Source organism: Brachionichthys hirsutus, chromosome 13 (genome assembly GCF_040956055.1).
Source record: "Brachionichthys hirsutus isolate HB-005 chromosome 13, CSIRO-AGI_Bhir_v1, whole genome shotgun sequence".
Lineage (NCBI taxonomy): Eukaryota > Metazoa > Chordata > Actinopteri > Lophiiformes > Brachionichthyidae > Brachionichthys > Brachionichthys hirsutus.
The window spans coordinates 9,303,853-9,316,472 of NC_090909.1; the positions used below are offsets into that span (position 1 = coordinate 9,303,853).

The following is a 12,620-nucleotide window of genomic DNA, read 5'->3' on the forward strand; positions in this document are numbered from 1 at the left end:
TAGAGCGGAACAATCATTCCACTTAATCGATTGAGACGCTTGAAGACGGGGTGTCGTATTGTTACAGTTGTGGAGTCCTGTGTTAAAAAGAGCTCTCCATCCAGAACCAGATAAAAAAAAAATCCATCCTAAAGAAATTTGAAGTACCCAATGGTAATAAAATCGGAAATGAGTAGAAACTCTGGCGTATCTTGCATGTCTCTGTGCCCTAGTTCCCCCCTGAGGTGTAATGGAAATCAGTTGCGTTCTTTTAACATGATGCTGCTTACAAATGAACGTGGCTGAAAGCCTAGCCTCCGAGTCTCATGCTATGCTTGTCACCACAGATGGAGGCGGGATGAAAAATAAAGTTCTTGTGTTAGTGAGGCGCAGAAGAAGAGGATTTCACATGCACTTTGTTTGTGTTGCAGCCCAGGTCAGTAAATATTATCCAACAAGGAAGAACTAGCTTGGGTTGACACTGAAAACTTAGCTGCATAATGTTATACAAACTAAATACACGATCACATATTATATTTGAGTGGATGTCCCCTTCAAGCACAAACAGACGCAAACCTATTCCGATCTTTTTCCCCCCACTGGGAGCTTTTTAATCTACTTCAAACTGATGTTTGGTGGATCTGACATGTTGGTAAAACTCATGTTTTACATGAGAACAATCAAACATCCAGTTCCTACATCTCAAGCAGTTCACGTTTTCATGTGCTTAAACACCAAAGACTAAGTTTCATCAGCCAAGGCCGTCTTCCATCTCCTCTTGCGTTACTGTGTGATTGTCGCCCCCCCTCAGATATCTTCAAGAGCCAAGACTTTCATTACTGCATGCAAGCGTCAAACAGTGTTTTACTTGAGCGAGCGACATCAGCGCACAGAGGAGAAGCCGGCCCCTTTGTGGCCCCTGACGGTTGCGCTGGGCCCAGCGTCCGGAGAGGACGAGGGAGCGTTGAAGGACGGGTTCCGAATATGCAAAGCAGCTCGTTTGCTCTTCTTCGACTTCCTCTTGGCGTGACGTGGAGGACAGGCATCGTCTTGGTGCCGGGCAGAAACGCGGGCCCCAAAGGTCGGCGGGATCTCCGGTGAGGGGTCAGAGCTGTTGTCTGGAGGGCAGGAGGCGGGCAGGAGCGGGGAGAGGGCGGCTGACTCGAGCAGACCCTTGGTTCCCCGTGTGCACTGGGGAGGCACGAGACAGACAGGAGACAAGCCGGTCGAGTGAGTCGAACCAAGTCAAGGTACAGATGCGCATGATTTAACGAAAGGCACGGCAATCAGGTCGGAAGCAGGAGATCCCAAAGGGATTTGTTCCAAAGGCCTCCGTGGAGATTCACAGCCAACCCAGAGAAACATGGTAAACACAGATTTGGTTAGATAAATGCAAGAAATTATGTTCGACATGTACATGAGGGGAAGATGGGTGGGAGTGAAAGGTCGGCGAGACACATGCACAGGGAGATCTCACCTGAACCAGGTAAAAAAAACAAAAAGGGTATTTTCAATGGGACATTTTAACGCAGTATTTGAGAGCTAGCGCTCAAACTTTCATTGGTTTCATATACCTGCACAAATGTTTATTTTTGGGTTGATTCGGAACAAAATCATAAAGTTATTCATCAGTTGGTGCTATTGCAAATGACTGGTCAAAGCGGAGGCAACAGATGCAGGAATATCCTGCTATTTATTCCTGCGTATGTCTTTAGTGTCCTACGCATTCCATGCCGCCATGCAGCCGGCACAGGTTGGCAGAGCCTGGGTGACATCCAACGTCTTTCAAAACCTGCGTCTGTCATGAAAGCTTTGCATTTACCGCAAACAACGCTGGACCTCAGGCACCAACAGGAGCCCGCCGTGATTTAAACACTAAGTCAGAATGTCATGGGTTAGTAATAGGCATTAGAATGATTGGGAAACAGTAAATTAGGAGATTAAATGAAAGCTACTTGTAGCAGTGGAATAAATCCACACCCCTGCAGTGCAGTGTGAGCTATTAATGAGATGTAGACTCAAAGAGGAGGTTCATTAAAAACCAATCTAGACACATTCTAATTAATGTCACTGCCGTTTATTAGCTTTAGCTAAATTCTCCAGTGTTTTCACCGGTCATATCCTCAGCTTTGAAGCTACGATAAACTCTAAACGTGGATGATGGCCGAGTCATTTTTGTCATTACTTACATTAACTGAAGGTCCGTACATATAACCTCAGTTCGCACTGCAAAGACGCTTTCATTCATTCCAGGCCGATCCAGCCTGGCTTTCAGCAAAGCCCGCGATCACGACACGTCAACACTCTCTAATTTGTTTCCCCCAATGTGGAGCTGCTCTTTCCTCACACAAATGCATCCGACCATGCCTTGAGAATTTTATCATGGCCAATATGTTGTTTCAAATATGCTCGCAACTTGACAGGAACTTGAAAAGGCCACATTTAAAGATAACACAGAAGCAGTCAATTGGAATCATTTATGCGTCGACTACAGATCTAAACATCGTAAATTCATTTTATACGCAGCGCACCCCGTATCCTTGATCGATTATGCATTTGCAGGGTATTGAACATGGCAGCATGTGCATAAAGCCGTGCAGTGGCGCAGCAGCAAGCCAACGGCGCATCCCGACGCCGCGCTGGGGCAAAGTTTACTTTCCCGTCCTCTCAACAGCCTTACCGAGATCAAGCCCTGCTTTTCCTGCACTAACAGTGGCTCAATCAGCCAGAGCAGGACACAGCAAAGTCTAGGCATGTCTCCTCCTAGGATGAGGCAGGATGAAGACAGACCACAACACAGAAGAGGTTAGGACAAGGAGGGAGGAGAGACGAGGAGCCTGCAGACAGATGAGTGAGAACATTTAGCTAGAACCCAAAATGAACATTTGGAGGGAAATGAATAAATGATAAAGTCATGAACAGACGAATGGGCAGCATGGACTAAAAAAAACACAAATGCTTTATTACAGTTTCACAAATCAGACAATGAAAGTATAAAAACATGATGGAGAAATTAAAATATTATAAGAGGCATGAAGAGAAACGAGGGTACAGAACTGCTGGTGCAGAAGAGGCTTCCTTCAGTCCCCCTCATGTAGAGCATCTCCACACAAAGATGTGGACATGAAATGAACCACCAGCCGTCTGGCTGCCAAAATGTCCAACAGCTCCTCTTTGACTTGGTAACAGTCTCCGTCTCAGCGACAACAAAACGCCAGTTATTTTTAATATCTTTTTCTGCCAGGGGAAACGAAAAGCGTTCATTTCCCACAACTCTCGTTTCTACTCATAAAAGACCCTGAATAAAGAGCAAGCAGCTTGATTGTGAATAAATCATGAGAAAATGGATTAAAAAGAAAGGGTGCCAAGTGGTTCAGGACAACAAGACAACAAGGCTTCTGTCAGGTGTGTGTGTGGGGGGGGGGGGGGGGGGTCCCTGGAACCCAAAAGTCAGCAGAGCCCCTCCTACCACATTCACGTCCTTCTTTGTGGCTGCAGCGGGCAGCTCGAGTTCTGTGACGGATGTCTGGACGGCTTCGTCTTTAGGCAGGAATCCTCGTCTGTCAATCAAACTGAGGGACAAAAAGGAGACGGTGAGTTCAGCGTGTGTCCCTACTGACGAATGAACACATCCCTCCCATGAGGGACGTGAGCCCTGCCTCTACCGGCCTTGTCCGGCTTCACTGGGAAGCTTTCAGTAAAGACACTTGAACGCGCAGATTCAGATCAGTACGACCAAATTAATCTCCTCTCTCGTGGAAACCGCCGACACGCAAGGGGGCAAAGCAGTTTTAGCAGAAACCTGCACCCCGAGTACCGACCAAGTCGGAACCGGTGAACACGTAACGGATGTTAAAAACAATCCGGGCTCAATCTGATCCAAACCAAAACAGTTTTCCTCTTTTTGATCCTGGTTCAGTGTTTTATTTTTTTTTGTCTTCACATTTTTATATTGGCTTTGTGTCAAACTGCAAAGAAAGTTTGCAACAAGCGGACGTAAAGCGTCCTTAAAACACCAGATCGGGGTCTCAATGAGCACAGCCGCTTTGAAATACCACCAACCATAAATCTAGTCGTGCTCGGAGCCCTTTCCTCTTTCATGAATACGATTTGGGACCAACCTGGGAGGCATGGGTCCACACAGCATCGTGCAACAGTTGATCAAGATGCTTTTGTGACTGTACGGGTTGGTGGCGTCCTCTCCACTCTTCCCTGACCAGGAGCCCTTGATCTGATACAGAGAGATGTTAAATAGAACGTCGAGTATTTTCATTCAGACTCTTGAGTTTTTCTGCAGGATAACAACTCATCTCGAGATTGTGATTTACGCACGCAACTCAAGGCGGCACTCACGTCTTCGTTAGTGGTCAGGTTTGACGCAACCAGGTACGTATGGAAGCCTGAGAGGCCCAAGATGGACCAGACTGAGAAGAAACAGATAACGAGCTCCACAGCAGTGAAAGATCAGGTCAAGGAGAACTCTTGAAATCGAAGGATGATGAAGTAAGACATTTAGTCACCGTTCACTCGCACAAGAACTCTTTACAGCTTTTAATTGAAGGATATCTGCCTGGACTCTCCTGCAGAGCGAACACCAGCCCCTTTCCATCCTGAGCCACTAAAGGAGAGGATAAAGCGGCGCCATCATGAGGCTCAGATTGTGTTTGCAGACGGCGTCGGGCAGCCGAGCGATCACAGAGACGAGTCTGTTTTCACACATTCTGAAGCGCGCCGGCAGATAAGAAGACGACAAAACTACATACGCAGTGAGAGATGCGTGGTCACGCAGCCAAAAATAAACGCCGTCAGGAAGGAGAGCGACACGATGAAGGCGTAGAAGAAGCGGTAGTTGCGCTTTCCGACGCAGTTCCCCACCCACGGACAGTGATGGTCAAACCGCTCTGGAACAGACGGAGGTGCAGTCAGGGGAAACGCTGCGATACACACTGACGAAATGACCCTACGAAGCCTTCCTGCGTGAGGCATCATGGGTAAAGCTGTGTCAGAGCGCGTCCCACAGCTCACCCACGCAGTTGTCACACAGACTGCAGTGAGACGTGCGCGGAGGCCGGAACATCTTGCAGGTGAAGCAGTACTTGAGCTTCACCGGCTGCTGGTTGATGACGACCTCCTTGGTGCGCGGTGGCGGCCGGTAGCCGCCGCTGCTGCTGCTGCCAGTGTTGTCTGCGACAGGAAAGAGAACAGCGCACGCCACGAACATCCTGATTGAACAGTCACTGTCAACGGCCTGGAATTATTCGGGTACTCGTATGCGTTCAAAAGGTTTTGTCAAATGAAGAATTCCTTTCGGAAGAACTTGTGGAAACGTAGTTGTTAAGAGCAGCAGGTGAAATGCTCTGCATAGCAGGACCGAGAAAAACGCTGCTGGGCCACATGTTACATGGTTTTATTTTTATTTGTGTTGTTAAATTTGTATTGTTAATTGTGGATGATTTATGTACGAAGGACTTTCAACGGAAACAAGACCGCAAGGGCTTTTTGGAAATGCTCCTCTCAGACAGGATGTTTGACTTTATTTGTACTGTAATACATGCTACTGTGTGACTGTACTTGTACTCTAACATTCTATCTCATAAATATATTCATTCATTCACATTGCCAGCGCCTCAACGCGAGTCAGGAGCAGGAGTTTAACTTTAGACAGCAGGGTCCGGATGAAAAGGAGACATAATATCGCAATGATTTCAAGGAACTCCACAAATCTCCCAGTGCGAACTCTAGATGTCATTTCTCCGTGAAGACGCAGGACGCTTCCTACACGGGAAGAACACGCGTCTTTGCAGAATAACGGGAGCGGTGGGTGATTCTATGAGAGGAGGCAGCAGCTCCCAGTCACGCCAGCCTGCGTTCACCCAGACGCGCCGCACAAAGACCGAGGACGCGTTTTGTTCCCGAAGCAGTCGGGCTTTAATAAGAACAGTCGGCTCGTTTCTCTGTTCACGCTTTAGTTTTCTTGTTTTATGGCGGCGTGACCTTGACCTGGCTGAGCCGGTTTTACTGTCGTGTGACTCCGGCTCCCATTGTTTGCACTGCGCACCGTAAACATCGGGATGTTTCAGCCAGCCTATCAGCGATGAGGTGGGCGGGTACTTATGATTGCGTTATCTCAGTGCCTATGCCTGGCGCACATCTATTTATGATCGGCTGCTGTTTGCCTTTAGATCAAATAAAAGTCCACTGATCATCTAGAAATGGAACGAGTCGAGCTCAAGAAGAAATGTAGGGGAGTTCTTCAACTGGGAGGAATAGTATTTGGGGGGGGGGGGTGCTTACCAATCTGTTTTTCAATGTCTGCAGCCTCATCTGGTGTCGCTCTGGGGAGGATACCCGGGTCAGAGAAGCTGGTCTGCAGCAGGGTGACGACCACAAAGACAAACAGGCCTCCTCCAATCGCAGGAATGCAGCCGGTCAGGTGCCGGACCAGGAAGGGGCAGCTGTGATAGGAGGCAGAGAAGGCAGAGCAGGAATGGATTACTGAGAATGGCGACCACTTCAAGGGCTGGGGGGGGTTCAGAGGAAAAAACAAAAAGCCTTGCTTGATACAACAGACAGTCCCACCACCACTGAACCCACTGAGACCGAGTATGAAACATGGACTCACTCGAATATAAAGAACAATCCACTCGTGAGGAAGATGAGGCCCAGGGTGAGGGGCAGAACGCCACTCTGTCGGGCTGCGATGAGTCTCCCATCGCAGCAGAAACGATTCTTTCCCGGGAAAACTTCCCACTTCCTCCTCGGTCCTTTCGGCTCCTCGCTCTTCTTGTCGTTTCCGTGCTGGGGGGGAGGGGGGGGACGCGCCGCTGTTGATGTCGGAAGCGCCTGAAGGTCGATTTGCTGATACTCGCAGTTCTTCATCGTTTAACGTGTATCCTCGCCGCCGCCTCCCGATTCGGACATCCAGGGTGTGTCGCCAGCATCACCGCCTCTCCTGTTCGACGCAGCTGGACGCCGCCGTTCTCCGTCGAAAACCGCCTAATCCCGAACTACGACCGTCCAGTTGTAAATAATACGGGAGCCCCGAGTTCGAGATTATATTCCTGTAATTTCCCATGTCCCCTAATTTCTCTTGAAGTCTTTCTCCAGAAAAGAAAACATTCAGGCTACGACCCACCGGCCACTGTTAGCTTGTTAGCTTGTTAGCTGCGCCATTCAAAGTCTTAACATCTGTAAACAAGAAGCACCGTTACCTCTAGCCCTCTACTAGCTTGTTAGCCACTTCTTCTTCGTTGGTTTTGTCAGCTGCTACTTCTTCTATGGTATCCAGTGGCATTGTGCATCAAAAATAAACGATCCTCGCCATCTGCTGGATTAAAATTGAAATCAATAGAAACAAGATAAAGATGTTCTTGCTCGTCTTTTTCTTCACCTCTCCAAACTTCCGAAGTTGTACTTTAATGAGGAAAGACAGAAAAGCTTTATTTAAAATAGATGCATATATTTTATTAATCCCCAAATGTGGAAATTAAAATGTCATGACTCCCAAACATTCGTCAAGCAGTACCAAAAATATCAATCCGATGAAATTAAAATAAATTAATAAAAAAAACAACAATACAATAAATAATAAAAGCAATAAACACAATAAAAGCACAGACAACATCATCATTATACGGACTCTGCTACAGCCCACTGGAGCGTCAGTGCAACAGCTCAATAACAATTCAAATAAAATTCACATTATAAAACTATACAACCGCAGAAACAATAAAATGAAATAGCAATAAAATAAAGTACTCATTATAAAAAACAAACAGGAACAATTACAAATAAAATATTCAAATAAATAGCCATTCTTGAAAAAACAACGATTACATATAAAAATAAAAATAATAATAAAAACCGTTCAACCACAGACAACTTCAAATAAAATTCTCATTGTAAAACCATACAACAGCAGCAACCAAAGAGTTCTAAATTGAACACCGGAGGTTCACCATCTGCTCACTGAAGGAGCTTTTTAGTTCATGAATATACTATGGAGTTGATAGTCCTTAAAATACAGAACACTTTGAATTTTGTTCCTCGTCTATTTGTACATTTCCACTGAGTCCAGGCTCAGACAAACCACTGAGCCAGCCTTTTTTAGTCAGTTTGTTGATTCTGTTCCTGTCCTCCACTGTGATGCGTCCACCCCAACACAATCCAGCATACAATAAAACACTGGCCATGCTGCCCTGATAAAACACATTTAAGAACCTCGTGCTCACCTTTAAAGATCAGAGCTTTCTTAAGAAGAATAGTCTGGACTGAGCTTTTTTGAAGACTGCATCAGTGTTCCTTTTCCAGTTCAGTTTACTGTCCCGATGTACTCCGAGTTATTTCTAAGTGTCCACAATTTCAATGGGCTCACCGTTGATGACCACTGGCATTTGAATTGTGTCTGTCCATTTTTAATTCAATATCAGTGGGGAAATTATTTTTACACTCTGAATTGCATGACACACACAAACCCACACCTGCACAAAGAGCCTGTTGACATAATGAAGAAACAGTGGAGTGAAGCGCAGCCATGTGGCGCTTCACTCCAAGCATTTTTGAGGTTAGATGCCTTGCTGGAGGGCACATAGGTAGTGCTCAGGGGGTGAATTGACACCTCTCCAGTTACCAGCTCACAATCCATATATTATTTGGTCCATACTGGACACCTCAATACATTTCTAATATATAAATAAATAAATGCATGATTTTGAGAATATTTTGCAGTAAAGAAGGCAAAAACAAACATGAGGGATCACATAATATCCTCCAACACTTTGGCGCAGGTAATGAACAGGTGCACAGTAGGCAACCAAAATGTCCAAAGGCACTGTGGGACAGGTGAGTCCAGTTTAAAATGAAGAAATGCTCCTAAGTTTTATAACACATCGACAACTCTACATATTCATGAGTATGGACTCGGTTAAAGCTCTGTTACATCGGTTTAAACGTATCTTTTGACCAGATTCCACTTCTGTTCCGTGCCTTGAAGGGCACACGTTTTATTTGTTGTCTGGCAGATTTCTGCAAAGCACCGGAAATCGTATCAAAATAAAACCCCAAATTACTAAACTTTGGGTTTCCTTGCGTGTGGAAGGTTACCTTAATGGCGCTTTCAACGTTATAGGAATACAACACCGATTTGTTATTTCGACTGGAAACAATCCGCGTAAAATAAAGCCACGCGATTTAAAGTGTCGGTTTTATTTTTGATGTCCTAACCGGAAGCCCGAGCTCGCGCCGCGGCCACCTGGTGGCAGCGGTGAGTTTCCTCTACCTTGATGTTCAGGTACGCGGATTGTGGTTGAAAACTCAACCAAAAAACAGATGTTTTTGGAGCGGAGTCGCCGAAAAGGACGCTGAAAATGGATTAAAAAGATTAAAAAGGAGAAATGTTTAACGCGAGGAGGAGGAGGAGACCCCGATTCTGAGTCATTCGGTTGGACGTAGCGCGGACATTGTGAGTCATGTTTGGTGAGAAGTCCTCTAATGGAGGAAAGAGCCGCGGTGACAACAAGTCGCCATGAAAAGTAATAACATTTCAAAGAGCGAGGGGCGGTCGTGGCGCGACGTTTATAACAATAATCATTTAAAGTCACCTGTTCGGTTAAATTTGCGGACTATGACGTAATAACCCCGACGTCCCGACATATGCCGTCACGGCAGAGACTGTTTATCTCCGGATATTTAAAGCTGCTTTTTCAGCTCAATGTCGTTGTCACTAAAAGCAAAAGCAGAAAAAACAATTAGCAAAGTAGCTTCCAGGCTGTGTAGAAAACAATCTAACAGTTTATCAGCGTCACCATGTTAAAGCATAAACCTCGCTGCGTAACCTTGAGAACCTGCTAATGCCATTAAAGACTCTTTACACACGATATTTCAAGGACAGGTAAACAAACAAAACTCTTTTTTTCTTTTTTTTTTTGGACGAGGTAATTGAGCATTTATTGGTAGTAATTTGCTGATGTCATACATGCACTTTTTTATGTGCGCTTCCACATCATCCAGAGAACCAGTTGGGCTACTTCACCCAGCACCAGGAAACGACAAGCGATTGTTTTAGGTTCTGGCAGTTTGGAGTCATGAGGAGAAATCCGAGCTGAGCGTGCAGCTCAGCCCGGGTCGGGTTAGATCACGCCTTAATCCAACTCCTAATCAGTCCGGAGGCGATGAACTTAAAGCGATGTTTTTAGTAGACGGCGATGTCACTGCAGGCATCCACGCTGTTCTGGATCCTCCCAGGCGGAGGACGTGCTTTTCTAGACGCCATCTTTCCGTGCTGCCATTTAATACCCATGTTGTTTCTCACTTACGCCTCAATTGACCGCATTTTCTTGCCACACCTTTAGAGATCTTGGAGCGGCGGCGTCATGTCTGCCGGCAGCACCGGCAGTCTGAGACGCGGCTCGGGACTTGGCAGCTCCAGGCACGGGCCCAGTCGGAACAGCAGCCGGAGGTCATCCTACGAGGAGCGCTGTGTGGACCCGGTGGAAGACGCGCCCCCGACCCCCGACCCAAAGAGCGTCCACGAAGCCCAGCTGGAAGACGCAAATGGGAAGGACCACGAGACGGTTGGCTTTATTGCTGCCCCGTCGGACCCTTCCGCCGCAGTGCAAACCTGCAACCCCTGCACGTCTCCCAGGAGCTGCAGGACCTTTCTGTGCAGGGTCCTGACCTGTGGGCTGTACCGGGTCTGCCAGCGGTCCGTCCTCTCGCCGTGCCTGACGCCAAACGAGAGCGCCCCAGACGCACCGGAGAAGATAAGCCTCCGAGCTGCGAACCCGGGAGACGGCAAGGATGAGGACACTGGAGACTGGCTGGGAGACGTCCACATCGCCGGGGTCAAAGTTGACCGAGAGTATTTAGATATTGAAGCCAAGCCTCCGCCGAATATGATCCCCCCCGGTGGTCGAACGCAGCCCGGCCATCCTTCCCTTCAGGAGTCCATGAGGTTCGACGGCTGGGAGGACGACGAGGAGAATGTGGACTCTCTGATCGCGAAGAAGCTGCTGGAGCTTTACTCTGAATATCAGATCGAGGAGTTGGCCAGGTGCACGTCGGACTCTGTGTTTCTGAAGAAGAGCAAGGCCATCAACCAGCTCATCAACTCGCTGGCAGAGGAGCACAAAATGGACGAGCAGGAGGCCGAGTGTCGCCTGGTGCGAGGGATTATTCGCATCAGCACTCGGAGGAGCACAAAGAGGAGGCCGCCCCACTCCAGGAGGGAGAGGACGCTGTCGGACAGCGGGAACGAGACGATGAGGGAGAGTGATTTCTTTTCGTTCAGCAACAACAGTAAGTTTTTTGTTTTTTTTTCCCTTCTTAGCTCTGCGTTGTCTCTGAAAGGACGACTAAGTCATTTCCTCTGTTTTCTCAAGACGACTACAAATCAAGCCCGAACATCCAAATATCTGAACTAACCTCTTCTGACAAGTTCGCCAGAGAAATGTGGAGAAAAAACGGAGGTAAGAAATATCGCATTTATTTGCATTTAGTGTTCAATCAATTGAACCTTTGGCTGGTGTAACAGGGGAAGTCCACCGTGCATGTGCTTGCCAAGAGTGCCTATGTTTGTTTTTTTTAAATAAACATTGCTCGGTAACACTGGTTTAACTTCCTGGAAAAACTTTTATGCCGCCATTATGACATTTTAGCTGACGGTTAATTGTCATAGGAATAATTGTGATTCATTGAATTGTCTTTTCTGTTGGATTTGGCCCTAAATGATTCTACAATGACACAAACGGCGAGCGATGCTGAAGGATAAAATAATTCTCCACTCCAGAGCAGAAGAAGAACAATCAGACGACGTCATTTGAAATAGAGGAAGAGGAAGTAGCAATGGCAACACTGGTTGTGTTTGATCTTATTTAAGACAAATGAAAGGAAGAGAATAACGATAACAGAGTAATCACAGAGAAGAAATATTTTAAGTCTGGATTTTTGTTACATTTTATTTTAAAATCACTTTCACTAGCTGCAAACTGTGACCCAAAATGAAGATGTGCAACATGGGATTTAAAGTTTTAACGATTCATTTCTGTGTAATCCTACAAACGGTACATCCATAAAGTAAGAGATATCCAGCATGCCCCTAAAAGTGTGTGTCCTGAAGTTACAAGAGGACAAGGAATGCCTGCTTCTTCCTCTTCTTCATGAATGCTCTGTCTTCTTTTGTTTTTCTAGATCATTCTTCGAGTTCTCCAACAACCTCCTCTCCCTCACACACGCAAACGACTTCTTCAGGCGTCTCACTCCTTCACAGCTCTGTGAGAACATGAGTCCCAACGCTGGCAATGTTACGCTTGAGCTGTTTGTTTCATGGCGTGTCCTCAAGGTCACACGCGGGACGTTGAAGGGCAAGCGCTGTTTGAGAAGGGGCGTCTGGCCGAGCCGAGGTCTTCGCAGGGGTCGGAGCTTTCGCATTCCAAGCCATGAAAATGTGAAGGTTCAAATTGTCTGAAGGACTGAAGTGAACTCAGGGCTCTGTGTGTAGATATTTACACTTTATAAATATTATATCTGTCTTTGAAGGATTGCTTTAACCGATGATTCGCCAACATCTCCGGATTGATCTCGCATCATATCGCCATTAACCGAGAACTGAGTTAAGTTCATCAAACCTGGCCTGAAGCAAATAT

At 46.6% G+C, this 12,620-nt stretch overlaps 2 protein-coding genes across 2 annotated transcripts; one reads left to right on the forward strand and one right to left on the reverse strand.

Annotated features, from left to right (window-relative positions):
• Positions 1 to 861: 861 nt before the first annotated feature.
• zdhhc18b (zinc finger DHHC-type palmitoyltransferase 18b) lies at positions 862 to 6,858 on the reverse strand. Its single transcript, XM_068747605.1, has 9 exons — positions 6,602 to 6,858; positions 6,274 to 6,434; positions 5,005 to 5,163; positions 4,743 to 4,880; positions 4,546 to 4,597; positions 4,333 to 4,435; positions 4,101 to 4,210; positions 3,449 to 3,551; positions 862 to 1,170 (listed from the first exon to the last, which is right to left on the reverse strand). Exons 1-9 carry the CDS (start codon positions 6,856 to 6,858, stop codon positions 862 to 864), a joined length of 1,392 nt encoding a protein of 463 aa, XP_068603706.1.
• A 2,539-nt stretch (positions 6,859 to 9,397) lies between these two features.
• On the forward strand, positions 9,398 to 12,260 carry kdf1b (keratinocyte differentiation factor 1b). The gene is made up of 4 exons (XM_068747671.1): positions 9,398 to 9,439; positions 10,329 to 11,274; positions 11,358 to 11,444; positions 12,166 to 12,260. Exons 2-4 carry the CDS (start codon positions 10,350 to 10,352, stop codon positions 12,258 to 12,260), a joined length of 1,107 nt encoding a protein of 368 aa, XP_068603772.1. The 5' UTR covers positions 9,398 to 9,439; positions 10,329 to 10,349.
• The last annotated feature ends 360 nt before the right edge of the window (positions 12,261 to 12,620 follow it).

Coding starts and splice junctions, on each gene's coding strand:
- kdf1b (XM_068747671.1), top strand. CDS start 10,350: ATGTCTGCCGGCAGCACCGGCAGTCTGAGACGCGGCTCGGGACTTGGC. Junction 11,275..11,357: donor CTTTTCGTTCAGCAACAACA/GTAAGTTTTTTG, acceptor TGTTTTCTCAAG/ACGACTACAAATCAAGCCCG. Junction 11,445..12,165: donor AATGTGGAGAAAAAACGGAG/GTAAGAAATATC, acceptor TTGTTTTTCTAG/ATCATTCTTCGAGTTCTCCA.
- zdhhc18b (XM_068747605.1), bottom strand. CDS start 6,858: ATGAAGAACTGCGAGTATCAGCAAATCGACCTTCAGGCGCTTCCGACA. Junction 6,435..6,601: donor GGATTGTTCTTTATATTCGA/GTGAGTCCATGT, acceptor CTCCTATCACAG/CTGCCCCTTCCTGGTCCGGC. Junction 4,881..5,004: donor TCTGTGTGACAACTGCGTGG/GTGAGCTGTGGG, acceptor CGTCTGTTCCAG/AGCGGTTTGACCATCACTGT.